Raw genomic sequence first — 20624 nt, 5'->3', positions numbered from 1 at the left:
CGGTTGCAGCTAAGCGCATATGCCCATTACCAGCTTAGTGCAGCGCAGAATTGGCGATCCAGCCAGCTGAACAGATCGCCATTCAGTACGCATGCATGTCTAGGAGCGAGTGAGCTTACCTGCACAGGTTGTGCGTCTTCCGGCTCACCTATCTCAGGCTTCCACTTATCTCGTGCGTGCATCTCGCAGGATGATTAATTGGTGAGATTGCCAAGTTGTACTTCCTGATAAAGATGATTATTAATTGGTGAGATTGCCGGGTCATTATTAGCAACTTTTGGACTTCAGCAAAAGTAGCATTTCCAACTTTTTTTTATTTGCAACATCTATGCACCTAAGAGAAAACTAATTCTATGCTAGATATTGTGTGTGGGTGAAACCGTCCTAAGGACATACAGTTCTATATTTTGTTTTGACAAAAGGATGATGCATGCTTGCAATCCTTCAACTTAAATTTCATTTCTCCCGCTTTCTAAGCTCATGTTGCTATCACGAATGATCTGAGATGTACTCCCTTCGTAGTCGTAAAGGAAGTCATTTAGGACAATGTTTAATTTAAACCTTGGAAATATAAATCATGAATAACTCTCAAGTTATTGAGTTTGAAAATATAAAAATTATATGAATAGATTTGTCTTGAAAAATACTTTCATAAAAGTATACATATATCACTTTTCAATAAATACTTTTATAGAAACAAGAAGTCAAAGTTGTATTTTGGAGACTGTGTTGCTGTCCAAAACGACTTCCTTTATGACGGAGGGAGTATAGTGGATGAATTGACAGGTGAGCTGGAAGAATTAACCATCGGACAAAACTGCTTAATTAGGGGCCTCCTGCTTTGCGCATTGCGCGGTGGCTGGACTTGGTTTGCATTCCGTGCCGGTGAACTCTGATCGGTCGACTTAGCAGTCATACGGCACCGAAAAACCATCCCCGATTGATCTCAACCGGTTATCGTCCACTGCAAAATCCCAAGTCACATGCATCGGATCCAATCCAACCGGTTCTGTGCATATCTTTATCGCCTGTAAATAACATGGATTTATCAAATAAACCCCATTACATCGACCACGATAACATGGATTATAACTATCCCTTGAAGTTGTTCGATCTAGTATGTTTCTCTTTTTTTGATAAACAATTACGGTTTTATTCATCTGTTTGGCCGTAAATATTTTCTCTATCATCCATGTTGTTGAGGTTGGAAGCCTAGCTGAAACGTCACCAATACAAAGATATGTAGTTTATTAACTCAAGAGTCAAGATTAATAAGGCTTCTGATTTGAATCCAGTGGTTACCATCTCGAGTGGACCTAAGATGTACGTAGTGGATTTGAATGATAACACTAAAGAAGTGAGGGCATAGTAATTGATTCTTTCTTGCACAGAGGTTGTATTGAGAGCAGTAGTTTGTGAAGCATTATATATGGTCCTAACACTACTACAGAAATCATCTTTCGTGGTGATCATTTTAGGTTTTTCCTGACAGAAATTGCAGCCGTCACAAAGCAAAGGCTAGAGAAGATGTCGATCTTCGCTAGCGGTCATCGGCCGCCAGCGATAATTGCTTTTTGCTGGCGGTTGTGTTATATTGGCCTCCAGCGATAATCGATTTTCGCTGGCGGTTGTGTTATACCGGTCACCAGCAATAATCAATTTTCGCTGGCGGCTGTGCTATACCGGCCGCCAGCAATAATCGATTTTTGCTGATGACTGTGTTATACCGGCCGCCAGAGATAATCAAGTTTGGGGAAAAAAACCTATGCAGCTGCCCTCTAGCCGCTAGCAAAAATAAATATGCCCCCATGCTGCTACCTACATTCCCAAATCCACATCCCCAAATCTCAAATCCATAACAATTCAAATCCACATCAGATCCACCTCAAGAGAACACTACATCAATTTCTCACTTCATTTTCAACAAACAAACATCAAAATGGAGCAATACATCAAAATCGTCGTCTCCAGCGCCTTCCTCTTCCTGGCATTGGCGTTGCCGCGGTCGCGATCATCGTCGTCAGCTCCGCCGCCGCCCCCTCCCTCCGGCTTGATCTAGGAGAGGGAGAGGGAGAGGGAGAGGGAGGGGAGGCGAGGCGAGGCGAGGAGTCGCACCATCCGGCAGTGTCGTCGTCGTTGTCAGCTCCGCCGCCGCCCGCCTGCCGTCGCCACCGCGGCGGCCACCACCCCCTCCCTCCGGCTAGATTTGGGAGAGGGAGAGGGAGGGGAGGAGGAGGAGGCCCTTCAGTCGTGGCCCCTCCGTCCCCTCCCGCCGCCGCACATCCGCCGCCCGTGGCCCAGCCCGTCGTCGTGGTCGCCGTGGTTGTCGTCGCCAGTCGCCGTGGTTGCCGTCGCCAGTCGTCGTCATCGTCATGGCCCGGCCCGTCGTGGTCGTCGTGGTCGTCATGGTCACCGTCACCAGTGAGAGCGTGGGGAAGGAGGGGAGAGAGGTGGGGGAGGAGGACTGGAGGTGGGTGGGTGGAGAGGAGGACGAGAGAGGAGAGAGGCAGTGGATGGGTGGGTGGGTGAAATCATATCTCATGCGTGGTTTTAAATGCGGTCAAAACTTTTTAGTGGGGTTCTACTTTTCACTGGCGGATCTCTTTAGTAATTGCCAACAAAAACGCTGGTTTTCGCCGGCGGACATTTAAGAAGCCCGCCTCGAAAAATATATTATTTTTTATGGTGTACCTCTTAACATGGCCGCCAGCGAATATACCCCCCCCCCCCACCTCATACGTTTTTGCTGACGGTTGTAGCATATGACCGCCTGTGAAAATTATAGTGTGACGTCACGAAAAATTATTTTTCTAGCAGTGTAAATATTGACCCCTGAGGCACTGTGATGATAATGTTGCAATTAATCCAAGAATACTTGCTCTTATAAGACCCCAAGGCCGTGAAAAACCAAACAGTTCATTCATCCACAGGAAGTGAACAAGCGAAAGAGGAGAGGTGCGAACTGTCACATTCCATGGACAACGAGATTGGTGGTTTGGAATGGGATGAGTCGGGAACCTGTGCTGCACGTCAGAGTGGGACGACGCTCTCCTACTGGGTCAACATTTGTGCCTGCCCCGTAATAACAGCAGGCCTAGTGGACTGAACAAAAACCTCTTCAGCATGATTTTTTTTTTTGGTGACTGAGTTTCCTTTCATTATCATCCGGCCGAAGCCTCAACCATGATCATGTCATACACGCACGACGGAGTTTCAAGCCACGTCTCCGTACGGTGCGAAGAAGAAACTTGCTTAGCTAGAACATGTGCTATCTTATTGCAAGATCTACTAATATAAGAAATTGAAAACTCTTGAGAAGCACGACACACTTCCTGTATCTCAGTCAGAAGACCAGCAATGATGGATCGCTGTGACTCCCTCTTCATCCATAGCTGCACAAATTGAAGGCAGTCCGTCTCCACCGCCACTTTGCTCAGGCCTAAACATGCTGCAAATTTTAGGCCATCTAGGCAAGCCCTTGCTTCCATAGAACAAGCATCATAAACTGTCATACCAAGTAGCTTTCCCACTTTGGAAACCACCCAGTTCATCTCTGATAACACACGCTGTAGCGCCTTGTTTAGTGTCCTCACGAAACGCTGCATCAGTATTCAGTTTGACCCATCCTTGTTTCGGCCTCTTCAGCTTGATTATGCCTCACTGATAATAGGTAATAGGGTATCGATGTTTTGATTTCACATCGTCCAAAACAGTTTGTGAGAACAAATAAAGCGGTTAGAAACTTGTAACATTCACTGTAGTGATCCAAAAACATAGGGACATGGAAGAAACATGAAGCAACTTTCGCAATCCCCTCCTCCCAAATCTAGTGTATATATACAAAGTATAAAAATGTTGGTTAATGACCTCAATTTGCTAAAATTTATTTTACTAGTTTGATAAAAGGAAAAAACCAAGAGCTCTAAAGAAAGTTTTCCTTTTTGTCAGTTTGTGTTGAAAAGAATGATTGCCGATTCCATGAAGCAGAATTATGCAATATTTTACTTCAATTATCTCAACTTTTGTAGGATCGAAATACAAGAACTAAACCAACCAGAGAGGGGTGAATGGCTAGTATACCCAAAAACCGAAAAACTTTTAGCGGAAATAAAAGTTACCCTCGAAATCGATGGATTGCGGTCTGACCGAAGTTGTTGCGCCGGTCTGACCGCAATCCATCGATTTCGAGGGTAACTTTTATTTCCGCTAAAATTTTTTCGGTTTTTGGGTATACCAACCATTCACCCCTCTCTGGTTGGCTTAGTTCTTGTGTTTCGATACTACAAGTGGTATCAGAGCCTTGTTATCTTCTTTGAATTTTTATCGATCTAGAGTTTTTGCCATGGCTACTCCTGCTAGGTTTTCAACTAAGCCTCATGTTTTCGATGGAACGGATTTTTCTCATTGGTGTAGTAGGATGCAATCTTACATTATAGCTGAAGATTATGATATTTGGAGAAAAGTTTCTCATCCTTATGTGATTCCTGAAGAGATTAATATTGTTGCTTTAAAAACTGAGTTTGAAGAAAATTGCAAAGCTCGCAATATTCTTTTGAGTGGGATTTCTCATTCGGATTATGATCGTGTTCCTCATCTTCGAACTGCTCATGAAATTTGGAATGCTTTGAGTAACTTTCATCAAGAAACAAATAACATTAAAGAACTTCGTCATGATATTTTCAAAAAGGAGTATATAAAATTTGAGATGAAACCTGGAGAAGCTTTGGATGACTATCTTTCTAGGTTTAATAAAATTTTGAGTGATCTTAGATCTGTTGATTCTTCTTATGATACTAATTATCCACAATCTGAGATTTCTCGTCACTTTTTGAATGGTCTTGACATGTCTATTTGGGAGATGAAAGTTACATCTATTCAGGAGTCTGTTAACATGTCTACTTTGACTTTGGATTCGCTTTACACTAAATTGAAAACACATGAGATGAATGTTCTTTCTTAAAAAGTTGATTCTAAGTCGAGTGCTTTGGTTTCTTCTTATTCTACTTTGGATGTTGATGCTTCTTCATGTAAGCCTTCTTTTCTTGCTGTTTTTAGTGCCATATCCGATGATCAACTCGAACAAATCGAGAAGGAGGATTTGGCTTTGGTTGCTAACAGAATTGCTTGAGCTATGAATAATGCCAGGAACAGGAAAAGAGGTGGTCCAAATCGGTTCTTTGAATGTGGTTCAATTGATCATCTTCGTTCGCATTGTCCTAAGCTTGGGAGAGGCAAAAGAGAAGACAAAGATGGTGAGAAGACCAACAACAACAACAAGCCGATGGGTTCATACCAAGGGAGTAAGATGGAGAATCTTAGGAAGGCTTTTCAACAAGTTTGCGCCGCCTTCGAGCCACTAAGTGATGTAGATGGTGAAAGTGGGGATGATGGTAAGGGAAAGAACATCTCCGATGTTTGCTTCATGGCGCGTGGTGAATCTGACACAGAGTATGAAGATAATGAGGTAAGTGCTTTTGAGGAAGCTATTAATATTTTGAGTGAAAAGAATAAGAAGTGTGAGAAAATGTATAGAAAACAGGAATTTATCATTAAATCTTTTAAATCTGAAATTGCTAGATTAAAATCTCTTATTCCTAATGATGATGATTGCGAAAATTGTGAGGTTTTAATGAATGAGATTTCAAAAATTAGAGATGTTAATGCTGTACATGATTTGAAAAATAGATCTTCTCTTGCTTGTAGTTTTGCTTTGCACACACGCACTTTGGATGAGTTGTTTTTAACTAAAAAGTTGTTGCAAAAATATCAAATTGCTTTTCATGCTAGTTTGATGTTTAATATGATTTCTGGTAAAAAGTTAAAACAACCTCATGATGTTTTGGATTGCTCAACATGTGATTTGAATAAGTTGAAATTGAAAGATGCTTTAGGTCGTGTTGAGTTCATGGAAGATGTTGTGAAAAACAATGAAGTGCTTTCTTGCCCTAAATGTCGTAAAAGCAAAGATGTCATGGTAGATTGTGAAAATTGTGCTAATTTGGAAAAAAGAGGTTTCTTATTTGAAAAATTCTTTGCTAAGATTTTCTGATGGTAAAAAGAACCTCAACATGATTTTTGATCAATCAAAGGTTAGCACACATAATCGTGGTTTAGGTTTTAATCCTTATGCTCATAATTCTAGACATCCTCCTGTTGTGTTAGGTGTTGGTGATAGAAGTGGTGAGATTTTGGTTAAACCTGAAACTAACAAAACTGTGTTTAAATCTGCTGGTATCATGTCTACTATGAGTGCATCTTCTTCAAAATCCAATGTTGTGCATGTAAAATCTCCTGTTGTTGCTTGTGTTGCTAAATCTTCTAATGCTACCAATTTGTCTAATCATCGTGAAAAATATACTTGTTCTTTTTGTGGAAAAGATGGACATATTGTTTGTTTTTGTTTCAGATTAGCTCATAAACAGAAAAATGAGAGATAAATTGCTTTTGCAAATCAAAGTGGCAAAAATCGGGTTTTCCCTCGAGGAAACCGGTCAGACCGTAGTGGGTCCCACGGTTAGACCGGCGACCGGTCAGACCGGCTGAACAGCCTCGGTCAGACCGACCACCGGTCAGACCGGCAGTGAAGCCTCGGTTAGACCGGCCCCAAGTCAAACCGGCTGCACACCCACGGTCAGACCGGCCTCGAAGGAATTTTTCTAAAAATTCTAAAATTGATTTTGCACGTGGATATATGCCTATTGGATCTGCTGGTCATGTGTCGCAGTACTGGATTCCTAAATCTTTATTATCATCTAACCCCAGTACTGAGGCTTCGACTTCTGCTTGTGTGTAGGCTTTGGTGGCAAGGAAGGAGAACGTGTAGATCGTGGATTCCGGTTGTTCGCGGCACATGACCGGTGATAAAAATTGGTTCTCCTCCCTCAAATAGGCATCCAAGACTGAATCGATTATCTTTGGTGATGCTTCTACTAGTGCTGTTCTCGCTACAGGTTTGGTTAAGGTAAATGAAAATTTTGAATTGAAGAATGTAGCTTTGGTTGAGGACTTAAAGTACAATTTGCTTTCAGTTTCACAAATTGTTGATGAAAATTTTGAGGTTCACTTTAAGAAAACTGGAAGTAAAGTTTTTGATTCTTGTGGTGATTCTGTGCTGAATATTTCTCGCTATGGAAGAGTGTTTAAAGCTGATTTTGAAAATCCTGTTTCATCTGTGATAACATGTTTGGTTGCTAAGTTTGATAAAGATGTGATGTTTTGGCATCGTAGACTTGGACATGTTGGTTTTGATCATCTCACTAGGTTACGTGGTTTGGATCTTGTTCGTGGTTTGCCTAAACTTAAGAAAGATCTTGATTTGGTTTGTACACCGTGTCGTCATGCTAAGATGGTTGCTTCTTCACATGCTCCTATTGTTTCTATGATGACGGATGCACCGGGACAGCTATTACATATGGACACTGTTGGTCCAGCTAGAGTGCAATCTGTTGGAGGAAAGTGGTATGTGTTGGTTATTGTTGACGATTTTTCTCGATATTCTTGGGTTTTCTTTATGGCAACTAAGGACGAAGCTTTTCAACACTTTCGTGGTTTGTTTCTTCGATTGGATCTTGAATTTCCTGGTTCTTTGAAAAGAATTCGAAGTGATAATGGTGGTGAGTTTAAAAATGCTTCTTTTGAACAATTTTGCAATGAAAGAGGTCTTGAACATGAATTTTCTTCTTCTCGTGTTCCTCAACAAAACGGTGTTGTTGAAAGGAAAATTCGTGTTTTGGTTGAGATGGCTAAAACGATGTTGGATGAATATAAAACTCCAAGAAATTTTTGGGCTAAGGCGATTAACACTGCTTGCTATATTTCAAATCGGGTTTTCTTGAGATCAAAACTTGGAAAAACTTCGTATGAACTTCGATTTGGACATCAACCCAAAGTTTCACATTTGCATGTTTTTGGTTGCAAGTGCTTTGTCTTGAAATCTGGAAATTTGGATAAGTTTGAGGCATGTTCTACCGATGGATTGTTTCTTGGTTACCCCGCACATACTCGTGGCTATCGTGTACTTATTTTGGAGACTAACAAAATCGTTGAGACTTGCGAAGTTTCGTTTGATGAGGCTAGTCCAGGTACTAGACCCGATATTGCAGGTACACTGTCACAGGTTCAGGGGGAGGATGGTCGTATTTTTGAAGACGAGAGCGACGACAACGATGACGACGAGGTCGGCTTGGCCGGTCAGACCGGACGCCAGGCCGGTCAGACCACCGGCACACCTCCGGTCAGACCGGCACAAGAGGTGCGGTCAGACCGACCAGGGTCGTCGGCTGAGGGTTCTGTTGATGCTATTGGAGATGGTCCTCCGGAAATTACTACTTCGACTAGTACTGATATAGAACGTGGATCAACTTAAGAAGTTGCTGCTCCTTTGCACATTCAACGACGACATCCGCCGGAACAAATCATTGGTAATATAGGTGAGCGGACTACAAGGTCTAAGGTAACGACTCATGATGTTTGTGCAAATTCTGCATTTGTTGCTTCTTTTGAACCCAAAGATGTGTCACATGCATTAACTGATGAATCGTGGATTAACGCCATGCATGAAGAACATGAAAATTTTGAGAGAAACAAAATTTGGACTTTAGTTGAACCACCTTCTGGACATAATATTATTGGAACCAAGTGGGTTTTCAAAAATAAACAAAATGAGGATGGTTTGATTGTGAGAAATAAAGCTAGACTTGTTGCTCAAGGTTTTACTCAAGTTGAGGGTCTGGATTTTGATGAAACTTTTGCTCCTGTTGCTAGAATTGAGGCAATTAGACTTTTGTTGGCTTATGCTGCTTCAAAAGGTTTTAAATTGTATCAAATGGATGTGAAAAGTGCTTTTCTAAATGGTTTTATACAGGAGGAAGTTTATGTCAAACAACCACCAGGTTTTGAAAATCCTGATTTTCCCAACCATGTTTTTAAATTGTCTAAAGCTTTGTATGGTTTGAAACAAGCTCCTAGGGCATGGTATGATAGACTTAAGAACTTTTTGCTTGTGAAAGGTTTTACAATGGGAAAGGCTGACAAAATGCTTTTTGTTCTTAAGCATGGTGATAATCAACTTTTTGTTCAGATTTATGTTGATGATATCATCTTTGGTTGTTCAACTCATGCTTTGGTTGTAGATTTTGCTGAGACTATGCGCAGGGAATTTGAGATGAGCATGATGTGTGAGTTATCGTACTTTTTGGGATTGCAAATTAAGCAAACACCTCAAGGTACTTTTGTGCATCAAACGAAGTATACAAAAGATCTTTTGAGACGGTTCAAGATGGAGAATTGCAAGCCAATTTCAACACCAATTGATTCTACAGCTGTGTTGGATCCTGATGAAGATGGTGAAGCTGTTGATCAAAAAGAGTATAGAAGTATGATTGGATCTTTGTTGTATCTAACTGCTTCTAGGCCAGACATACAATTTGCTGTGTGTTTGTGTGCACGCTTTCAAGCTTCTCCTCGTGCTTCACATTGTCAAGCGGTCAAGCGTATAATGAGGTATTTGAATCATACACTTGAGTTTGGAATTTGGTATTCTCCTTCATCTTCTATATGCTTAAGTGGATATCCCGATGCTGATTTTGGGGTTGTAGAATTGATAGAAAAAGTACTAGTGGAACATGTCATTTTCTTCGTACATCATTAATTGCATGGTCTTCTAGGAAACAATCTAGTGTTGCTCAATCAACTGCTGAATCTGAATATGCTGCTGCTGCTAGTTGTTGTTCACAGATTCTTTGGCTTTTATCTACTTTAAAAGATTATGGTCTTACTTTTGAGAAAGTACCTCTCTTTTGTGATAATACTAGTGCTATCAATATTGCTAAGAATCCTGTTCAACACTCACGCACAAAGCACATTGATATTCGTTTTCACTTTTTGAGGGATCATGTTGAGAAGGGAGATGTTGAATTGCAGTTTTTGGACACCAAGTTGCAAATTGATGATATTTTCACTAAACCTTTGGATTCTAATCGCTTTGCTTTTCTTCGTGGTAAATTGGGCATAATTCATCCTTTTGGCATGGTTTGAGGGGGAGTTTGTACCTCATGGTTTTATCAAGCAATAATATGACAATGAGAAAAATTGATAAAAGAGAGCTTTGTTTATGCATATGGTATTTTCTTGTGCATGCTAGCAATACTTTGAAGGTTTATTTGTCTCTATCATAGCTTGTATGTATTCTAGTCTTTTCATGAGATTTAGATTTTGGCTTTAAGGGAGATGATGCATGACACTTAAAGTCTACTTGAATTAAGCAAATATGCAATGTTGATGCTAGCATATGGTTTGATTTATAAATGCTCTATATATATGCTTTATTGACTTGTTATTCCTCAAATAGCTTTAATTGCTCATTGTGAAAAAGAGAATAAAAATATAAAAAAAATGAATACCGAATCCTTGGAAACAGTCTTGACGACAAGGACGTATTCGATATGAGCAAAATAATGGGTGTCGAATCCCTGGAAACAGTCTTGACGACAGGGATGTACCCGGAATAAAAGAGAAAAATATGAGCAAAAAGGCTCAAGGAAAGAAAAAATTGAAAAAAAAATATCTTGGTTATTCTGTGCTGAAGTTTATTTGGGAAAGAGTGATAAATGCAATAGGTATATGTGTTTAGTGTTTATTCTTCAACCTATGTGCTTGTTAAGATGTTGCATTATAAATCGTATGAAATCATGAATTTCGATTGTTGATTCAAGCTTAATTGTAAAATCTTTGGTTCATAGTTATACTTTAATGCATGCTTGTTATATTATAGATGGGTTTATCTTGTTTTTATTGCAACACATGACATGATATGCTATATGTATGCTGAACTCTTGAACATTAATGAATATAATTCCTATGCTTGATGAAATCATTGTCAAAAGGGGGAGAAGTAATGTGATTATTTCATGATTATGACTTCTAGATGGATACTATACGTATGTAATACTGTTGTTTGCTACTAATAAGTCAAGTTGGAGATAGCTTGGTCTCGAAATATGGTTTCTTTGTTTATTTCATGTGTAGGTGACCCGATGCCTCGGGAGAGTATTTGCGGTGATGGACCGGGAGTCGGCTTGGGGATAAGACGACGTCCGTGGTGGTCAGAGATCATGCGGGATACTTAGGCTAGAGTTGATGCACGTGATTGATAAAGATTCCATATGGCATACGATGGAGGTATTGTGTGCGTATGGGATGCGGAGTCGAATTTGGAAGGAGTCCAAATATGGTACGATTGGTTATGTAAAGTTTTTTTCTTGTACTAGAGGGTTTCCTAAGGTGTTTAGGACTCTTAGTATGAGTTTGGTTCGTGGCTTTAGGCTGCCTACCTCATGTATAAATAGAGGGGGAGCGTGAGGCTTCCCGGTATCGTTTTTGAGAGCAATTGAGTTGAGTTTTGAGTTAGGGTTTCGAGTTTAGCCGAAATTTTAGTAAGGAGTGCTGTAGGTGTACTTTGTAAACACAGAGAGAATCAATAAAGTCATCATCTACTTTTAGAGTTCTTCAATTTGTGTTTCACCGGGTTTTGGCGGTCTAACTGGCAACACACCAGCGGTCAGACCGACGGCATCGCGGCGGTCAGACCGGCGGGTGACCTGCGGTCAGACCGGGGTGACAACAGGCGTGGCAGGGATTCCAGGGCGGTCCAACCGGAAGATCAACACCAGTCAGACCGGCGGCTACGCTTCGGTCAGACCGACTAATCTACTCCGATCAAACCGATCTCATCGAAATTGAGGGTAACTTTTATTTCCGCTAAAAGTTTTCGGTTTTTGAGTATACCAACCATTCACCCCCCTCTGCTTGGCTTAGTTCTTGTGATTCTAACCTACAACTTTAAGTTTAAGATATTTTATTAGATAACTCAAATGTATTATATTAGTTGCCAGCCCCACCACTTCAATTTTCTGATAGCAATTCATATTTGGTCGATTGGCTTTCCTTTTTTTCATGCCAGCAGGCACCTATACCTCATTACTTTAGAGCAGGTACAATAGCAACTATAAGCCAGCTATAAGCACATTTCGAGAAGATAAAAAAGGGGAGAGAAGAGTAGCAGGCTAGATTTATAGCCACCTGCAGCATGTGCTCTAAGATGCATGTGCGTATGACAAGTAGAACTAGTTATTAATTGTGTACTATATGTTATAGGTAACTATTTTATTAATTGACTATAAATGATTTAGAGCCAGTAGTTCGCTATACTATTAAACTTGCTCTTATAAGTAGCCCCTTTTTTGTTAGCATGCTCAACGCAACATTAATTTCTATACATTCAACTGGCTAGTATTCTTTCTGTTGGTAATAAGAGCGAGGCTAATAGTATAGCCTGCTGGCGGCTATAGTCATCTCTCTTTCTCTCTTATTTTATAGCTAATGCTACGGCTAACTAGCATTAACTGGTCTATACTAAGATGCGTTGGGAATGTTTTAGGATCGAACCAGATCAAATAAACCTATCATAGAGGGGTGAATGGTAGGAAAAATAAAAAACCCAAAATCTTTAGTAGAATAAAAGATTTACCTCGAACAGAGTAGATGACGAAGTCTTGTCGTCGCTGGTCACAATGCCCACCACCTACCAGTAAGACCGCCGTTTTCTGACTAGTCAGACCGTGTGCACACCTACAGTTAGACCGCCACACTCCCACCAATTAGACCGCAGCCTTGCCAGCGGTTAGACCGTCGGGACCCAGAAAAACACCGGTAGATGACAAACTCGAAGATATAGATTGAATCTCAACTTTATTGCATCAACTATCAACTAGTGTTTACAAAGTGCACCAACAACACTCCTCACCAAAATCTCGAACTAAACTTGAAACCCTAACTTTCTCTCAACTTAAGTCTCTCTACGTCAGTCCCGAACTAGGGTTCAATGAATGGAGAAATTCATCTTTCCTTTTTCCATGAAAAAAGGGGCAGGAAAAAACCGATACCGGGAGGCCATACCCTCCCTCCCTATTTATACACCCAGTCGATCTGACCGCCAGGGGTCAATCGAAATCGCTCACTTCATAAAATCAATCGTTTATAAAATCTCCAAAATATTATTAGCAAACCACCAATGTTTTTATCACATAATCTAAATCAACTCATTGATTTTGCAAATGTGAGTGGAAGGAAGCATAAGCTCACGGGGACGAGATAGGTAGAGGTGAATCAATTAGCATAAATTCGTTGATGACTTTCGGTGCAAAGAGTGTAACTACATTCTACTCAATCTCCTTATTTGTCGTGCCATTTGAGCTTCGAGGAGAGGGTTATTGTGCCAGTATCGTGCCTGGTGCAACGAGAGCTCTTATTTTCCCGGGAACCCACATGTCATCGTAGGAGCTTACACGAAGAGAAGGCCAACATGGGCATTCATTCTTTTTTAGTAAATTTCACAAAACTAGTCGTATGAGCTACGTAGACGTCACGTCAGCCAAAAAACAGGCACCATACTGCCGAGGGATCTCATTTGCACCGTTTTGTAAGTTGAAGGTTACGTTATACTTGATTTTACATTCAAGGGACGAATTTCGGACTTAGCGGCAAATTGATGTTCTTAGAGTGAACTTATTCCAAAACAATTCCTATTCCTTCCACCAATCTTCCTCCCTACTATTTCAGTCCCATTGGCCCAATAGCAAAAAAAAAAAAAAAAAAAAAAAAAAAAAAAAAAAAAACACACACACACTATTCTAACCCTACCTCCTCCCATTGGATCCATTCCCGACTCCCGAGTAGCGACCGAGGAGGCGAGGAGCGACGCGCCGGCGCCGTCGCCGGTCGCCCTGCCCCCCGCCGCCGCCCGCCGCCCGCCCGGCGCATCCCCCGCGTCCGGCGCACTCACGCGCTAACCGCCAGCGGCCAGCCGGGCGCCGCCGCGCCGGCAGCAGCCAGCAGCGCGCCCGGCCGCGGCCTCCCCTCCAGCAGAGCAGCACGGCAGGGCAGCAGGCTCCCACTCCAGTCCACACCTCCACGGCTCCACCGGCCGACGAAGGTAACTCTTCCCTTCATGGCTAATACAGGATTTAATTCATAGTTGAATCTAGCCTGTAGGATATTTTTCGTGGTTGAATATTTTTGATTTAGAATTTGAATCCAGGAATGATTCAGGGTTGAATATATAGTATATTGTTGTTTTGTAGGTTTGAAACATGAAGAAAAAAAGTGCTCCCACATCCCTTCCGCCGGAGACCGCCAACACCTCGCCCGCTCCCATCGGCGCCACCGCCGGAATCCGTATGTTTCTCTCTCCCCTTTTCTCCCCTCCCGCCCTCTCACTCTCAGGACTCTTCTTTGGTCTGAACAAGAACCATGGACTGTTCATTCCAGCGCGCTAACCACAGGTTTTGGTTCCTCTCCACTTTTTAAATGGAGATTGCTTAACGTATTTACTTTACTGGAGAGCATTCACCATCATACATGATGCATTGATGCGCCTGGGATATAGCTAATTACTACTTCTACTACATTTGTTGCCAAAACATTACTTGCATTATGCCATCTTGGTAATGCTATTTTCTGAGTTATGGTTTGCTTGATTTGGCCCAGGGGTTGAGAACTGCTACGTCTTCAAGAGCCGGCTGCAAGAGTATGCGCAGAAAGCCGGCCTCCAGACTCCAGAGTATCATACCTCCAAGGAGGGACCTTCCCATGAGCCTGTCTTCAAGTCCACAGTGGTGATTAATAACACCAGCTATGGCTCCCTGCCCGGATTCTCCAACAGAAAGGCTGCAGAACAGTCTGCTGCTGAAGTTGCCCTCATGGAAATTGTCAAGTCCATACCAGCCAACGCAAACATCCCAGCTGTTGTAAGTCACTCTCTGCTCTACTTGTGTTCTCTTTTGTTTAACTCTCAACATGATGGAATACCTGGGGCCTGTGGGACCTGCTAGTGTAGTACAAGATAAGTAAAAGTGTTGGGATAGTCAACTTATTTCAATAAAATCCCTGCTTTTCAATTTGCGCGAATCTGAAGAATGAGATAGTCACTCAGCTGATTACTCCAGAACGAATCAGGGCTTTCGAGTTTGGATAGAGTTAGGTCCTAGAGAGCAAGAAGAGGCTGGTATTTTCATAGAAGGGATTGTGAAAGCTTTGCTGTCAGTCAGCACGGTCTTATTGTTGTCTACCATCATGATTTGTTTGTATCTTTTCAAGCTCATAATTCTACTAAAGTATTGTATGAATATGACCAGAAATTGGTTGTTAAAGAGCTTCCAAACTCAAGCTTCCCCCGTTTGTGAACCATGAACAATTCAAACATCAAAGTACACGTATTAAGTTTTGTAGTCCTTTCCAAGGCCAAGACTTAGATAAATTGGATGCGCTTTTAGTTTTGAGTCCTTTGGAAATATCCTGATTGAGAAACGCCCAGGGGTCTTCTGGCTAACTCCACAAAGTGGTGGGCTAGCCGGCCTGGGTTCGAAGCCTCACCCCTTCTATTTATTTGATATTAGGTCCTTCCCTAATATTCACGTTTTTGAATTAGCGTGACTAAATTAGCAAAGTGTTATAATCTCTTACCTGGATTTCTATGTTCTTAATGCATCTTAATATGTTTTCCAGCAAGAGACTGGCTTGTGCAACATAGGAAGTCAGCAACTAAACCAGAGGGAAATGCACCGAGAAGCTGACCACCACCACTGCCTTCTGGCAACCCTTGCACGTCACCGCCGTCTTGCTGCCGCTGCCACCCTCTTCTCCTCCACTGTCCGCACTGCTCGCGCCCTCAACTCCCTCCTCGCTGCTATCTGCTCTTCCCCGGCGTTCCTCCGCTTTGCCCCCAAAGTCCTCCTGCTTGCTGCCCCGTCAGTCTCCCCTAACGCCACCAGCTTCCACATCCTCACCTCCACGCTCTGCCAGGCCCACCGCCCCACCGCCGCCACCGACCTCCTTTGCTGCATGCCCTCGCTTCTACTTGACCCTGACCTGGCCAGTTGTCGTGCTGTCCTTTCCTCCCTGTGCCAGTATGCTTCCGCTCAGGATGCAGTAGCATTCTTGGACAAGATGTGCCATTGGGGCATTTCCCCAAGCAGATCTGACTACCACGCCGTCTTCGACGCACTTCTGCAGGAGGGAAAGGTAGCGGAGGCATATGAGGTCATGAAGAATAAGATGGGATCTAACGGTGTGGCACCTGCACTTGCGTACTTCAAGTTAATAATGCAAGCTTTCAGTGAGACCGCAGAGTTCGATTCTGTGGAGGAGGGGTTCGATGAAATGCTCCTGAGAGGGCTGGTGCCGGACGTGGATGTGTACAATGTGTACATCAGTGCGCTATGCAGGAAAGGTGACCTTGCTGGAGCACGGCGGATGATGACCTGCATGGAGCACGCCGGGTGCCCACCGGATATAAGGACATTTGGCGTGGTAGTCTCCGGGTGCATGTCTGCTGGGGACATGGGCACAGTGAGGGAGTTGGTGCAGGAGGCAATAAGGCGTGGCCTGCGGTGGGATCCAACGGCATTGTCGGAGCTGATAGGCCTGCGGCAGGCAGGTGGTGGTGCCACACAGGCACATGAGTTACTGTTGGAGCCACTATTTGTGCACGATGCACTAGTGTTGGGGCAGCTGATTGGAGCATTGTGCAAGCAAGGGCTATTGGGACCTGCTGCTGTAATAGATAATTATTAGAAAGCATTGGAATGGTCTTTTTGTTACATACAGTTATTGGTCTTGAATTCTCAGAAATCTGAAGAACGGCATAAGAATCATAAAAACAGAGACAGAAAAGGCAAACCATGGACTATAACTCCAGGAATACTTGGAGCTTTCGGGTTTGTAGATCACTAGATTGTTGGCTATAGTTAGGACCCAGTGAGCAAGAAGGGAGCGTATTTGTATAGATGGGCCAGGTAGGAGGAGATTGCAGACAGTCTTTATTGTTGTCGTCTGTCATGATTTATTTGTATTTTCTCAAGCTCACAACTCTACTAAGTTATTCCCATGAATACAATAGGAAATTAGTCGTTTAATAGCTACTGAACTCATACTGCCAGGCTTTAGATAATTCGGATGTTCTTTAGTCCTTAGGAATCAGGCTGACTAAAATTAGCAGTGTTATTATCTCTTTCCTGGATCACTGTGCATTTTTTTACACATATTAATATGTTTTCAGCAAGAGACTGGGCTGTGCAAGAATCTTCTTCAGGAGTATGCACAGAAGATGAATTATGCCATTCCATCTTATATTTGCACCAAACCAGCCTCAGGCTTGGCTCCTTTCATATGCACTGTAGAGATTGGTGGAATACAATATATTGGTGCTGCAGCCAGAACAAAGAAAGATGCAGAGATAAAAGCTGCCCGAACTGCTCTTCTGGCAATCCAAGGTATTGTGCTGTTCTTCTCTAAGGGTCTTTTTTTTTAATCTTATCCAGGCTATTCACTGTTGAAATTAATATTGCTATGTTCTTTTTTGTGTGTTATGGTGAACATTGGGTCATGCATGGGCATTGCTTGGCGCAGGTCAATCAGAGGGTTCTGCAAATGGTGCGACAAAATATATCGTAGTTCCTGGTAAAAGGGTAGGTAAGGAGGTAGAAAAAAGGCCAATTGAAACCCCCAAACCACTTAAAGCAAAGAAAGGTGGTTTCAAGAAGAAATGGAACAAGAGGAAATTCATGAAGAAGGATGGTCAAGCTGTTGATGTTGAAAAGGATGAAGCTAGAGTGGCTGGAGATGCTCATGATTCTGATGTCCTAATGCAGCCAACGGTAATAACACAGGAGGCATCTTGTGGCACTTTGTTCCTGCAACCTTGTGAGGAAGCTAAAAGAGTAGAAGATGAGCCACCTAGAGATATTGAAATGGTACAACCTGATAAGGGGAACCAACACAGTGACGCTGCATTGGTGCAACCTGATGATGAAGCTAGAGTAGAACAGGAGCCATCCAGAGATATTTCAGTGGTGCAACCTAATGAGGAAGCTATAAGTGCTAAGCAGGAACCATCCATCGATGCTGCAACCCTGCAACCTAAAGAGGAAGCTGTAAGTGTAAAGCCAGAAGGTTTTAGTTTATCAACACCTGAGGTAGCCTGAACAAATAGAACATGAAAATTAGGGCCAGCTATTGATTGGGTTAAGAGGGTGGCGTACTAGTAAATATCTTTTACCCATTTTTTTCCACATATTATTGTTACTAATTTGATTGATTATGACGACACTTTCAGTTGTAATTGGGGTTCTCAAGTCATGCAATGGTTGATGTTACCTTATCTAGTAGTGCTATGTAAGCAGGACACTCAACTTTATCAACGAGGGGCTCAGGTGCGGGGCTAAAAAATGCGTCATTTTATTGAATTTATCATATGTTAATCTATACAGATGGGGCATAGTAGTAGTGTTGCTATGTTGTTGCACCATTTTGCTGCATGGTTAAAAGCAGCATGGCGATCCCCGACTCTCGTATATGCATGTTTCAGATAATAAGTCCATCTCATCTTTCTTATCAGAGCCAGCCTGTTGTTGGGATGGTCCTTGAATCTTTAATCTAGTAGGGTGGATTTATCCAGGTGACAGTATTTGCTAATTACTGATTGGCAGTTTGGCACCATGTTGGCAGAGAGACTTAGTTTCAGGCGAGTTTGGCTCAGAAGTTAATAGAAAGAGAAACATAGTTTCAGGAGTTTGGCAGCGAAGTTAATAGAAAGAGAAAATATAGTTTCAGCCGAGGTTGGCGGGGAAGTTGATATGTGAAAATGGTGAGTGGGGGCAATGGACAAAACCAGCATTACGGTAGTATAGTCATAATATTACAGTTTTTGGTTATCCAAGGTAATGCTATCATTATAGGCATATCAGATTTCCACCCACATGTTGCTCTAGCATGTGAGCATGCGGTAGTTTAAGGGCTGTAATTCTGCAATGGAATTATGATGATGGATGGGAAGCAGTGCATACTGGAAACAAATGACAATTAGGAACCTTGAGACCCCATCTGGGATAGTTTTGTGAGTTGTAATTGCTTTCGGGCAAAACAAATCACTTGTACAGTGCAGATGTTTGGTTGCCCCATATATCCTTTTGGACATCGTGGAAATGCTTGGTTCCAACAATAGAACACTCATGTTGAATAAACTATTTCTTTCCTCTTTAGGTGACTGATGTCCCTAGTGGGATTTGCATCTTATTTTTTATTTTTATTTATCTAGGGTGGACCATTGTGTTGAACTTTAGTAAATCAGTTTGTGGCATGTGCTTCATAAAAAAAAAAGAGAATATTCTAAATTAATATGACATGATGGAGAGCCCATGTACCAATTAATTGTTCCATGGTTGTGGTCAGTTTTATCTAGAAGTAGCAGATCAGCAAATAGCTTTGCTTTTCAGATGACTGTCTACGTTGGTCAGAAATCTGTCCCAATACCTTTTCTTTTCTTCTGGATGCTTCTTTTGGATATTCTATACTTCTATTTGTATTTCTATTCTTTTTATTTTCTGGTGTACTGTTGGATGTTATTGCTTTTATGCTATTTACTAATAGTGTTTTGGTAGTGCAGATGAAAACTGGCTGTGTGGCACTTGTCTTGTGTTTAAACATTAGTGTTGATCCGCCGGATGTGATCAAAATCTCCCCTTGTGTAAGAAATGAGTGCTGGATAGGTAAACATTTGGTCATATGTATATGCTTGAATTTTAGTCAGCTGAAAAATATACGTCTGCCTGCAGTTGACAGTTTTATTTCATGTTTATGGGATGCAACTCCAGTATTGTTGTATTTCTTCTCTCCACATGCAAATGTTAGTTAGAACTCATTTAAGCTATATCTTTTGTTGACTGCTCTAAATGCCAAACAAGGGTGATTATTTTGTAATCAGAGGTTATTGCAGCAAAGACTGGTCTGACACATGCTATTCTGTAAAATTACTGTTAATTTTCTGTTTGATTATAACCAAATGAGTATTAATTTTTCTGTGTTCTGTAGTTGATTATATGCATATAAAAACGTTGATCTGTGAAAGCTTGAGGATTGGTTGTGGAGGATTAAAATTTTTGGGTCTGCTTTATAAGATGCTGTACCTTTAAGTTGTGGAGGATAGGGACTTGATCAATAAAATTTATTATTTGTTGATTGTTCTAGAGTGAGAAAGCTTATCTAAAATAAACATGGTGATTCATCTTTGTGCTCCTAATGCATTTGTACAGTTGCTTTGAGTTTTTCTCATAGCTCTTTCATTTATTTATCTTCAGATCCATTTTCTATGGCAGCTCCAAAAGCCCTTGAAACTATTGGGAAAACATTACACTCACAATATGAGCGCTGGCAGCCAAAGGTGAGGCACTTCTTTTGCTGTTTATAGACTTTATTATGATGACATTACTTACGTCATGCCCGAATGATGCTTGCAGGCTCGTTACAAGCTTCAGCTGGATCCGACATTAGAGGAAGTTTAGAAGCTGTGTAATACTTGCCGTAAATTTGCTTGAACAGAGAGAGTCCTTTTTAATTACAATGGTCATGGTGTACCAAAGCCTACAGCTAATGGGGAGATTTGGGTATTTAACAAGGTGAATGTTGCAAAGACACTGCATAAGCTGCTGCATTGTTTATCCTTGTGTGTTTTTGACGAAGTGCCCTTTTTTACTTTTTGGTCCAGAGTGATAGTACTAGATAGTTGAAGTTGA

General features: G+C 41.8%; 1 protein-coding gene across 5 annotated transcripts; it reads left to right on the top strand.

Moving 5' to 3' along the window:
• Positions 1–13671: 13671 nt before the first annotated feature.
• On the top strand, positions 13672–20624 carry LOC127773854 (double-stranded RNA-binding protein 3). 5 transcript variants are annotated; one of them, XM_052300056.1, is made up of 8 exons: positions 13719–13990; positions 14139–14232; positions 14545–14804; positions 17114–17327; positions 17464–17987; positions 19499–19601; positions 20208–20272; positions 20349–20624. In XM_052300056.1, exons 2-8 carry the CDS (start codon positions 14148–14150, stop codon positions 20391–20393), a joined length of 1296 nt encoding a protein of 431 aa, XP_052156016.1. In that variant the 5' UTR covers positions 13719–13990; positions 14139–14147; the 3' UTR covers positions 20394–20624. The 5 variants fall into 5 exon arrangements, with proteins under 5 accessions (XP_052156014.1, XP_052156013.1, XP_052156016.1 ...); XM_052300055.1 differs by having other exon boundaries at positions 20190–20272; positions 20349–20623; XM_052300057.1 differs by lacking the exons at positions 20208–20272; positions 20349–20624 and having other exon boundaries at positions 13724–13990; positions 19494–19582.

Source organism: Oryza glaberrima, chromosome 5, assembly GCF_000147395.1.
Source record: "Oryza glaberrima chromosome 5, OglaRS2, whole genome shotgun sequence".
Lineage (NCBI taxonomy): Eukaryota > Viridiplantae > Streptophyta > Magnoliopsida > Poales > Poaceae > Oryza > Oryza glaberrima.
This window is presented reverse-complemented; position numbering and strand designations above follow the sequence as displayed.

Excerpts from the sequence above, each read along its gene's own strand:
- LOC127773854 (XM_052300054.1), top strand. The coding sequence starts at position 14,148 with ATGAAGAAAAAAAGTGCTCCCACATCCCTTCCGCCGGAGACCGCCAAC. Across the intron at positions 14,233-14,544 it reads CGGCGCCACCGCCGGAATCC|GGGTTGAGAACTGCTACGTC; the intron begins GTATGTTTCTCT and ends GATTTGGCCCAG. Across the intron at positions 14,805-15,561 it reads ACGCAAACATCCCAGCTGTT|CAAGAGACTGGCTTGTGCAA; the intron begins GTAAGTCACTCT and ends TATGTTTTCCAG.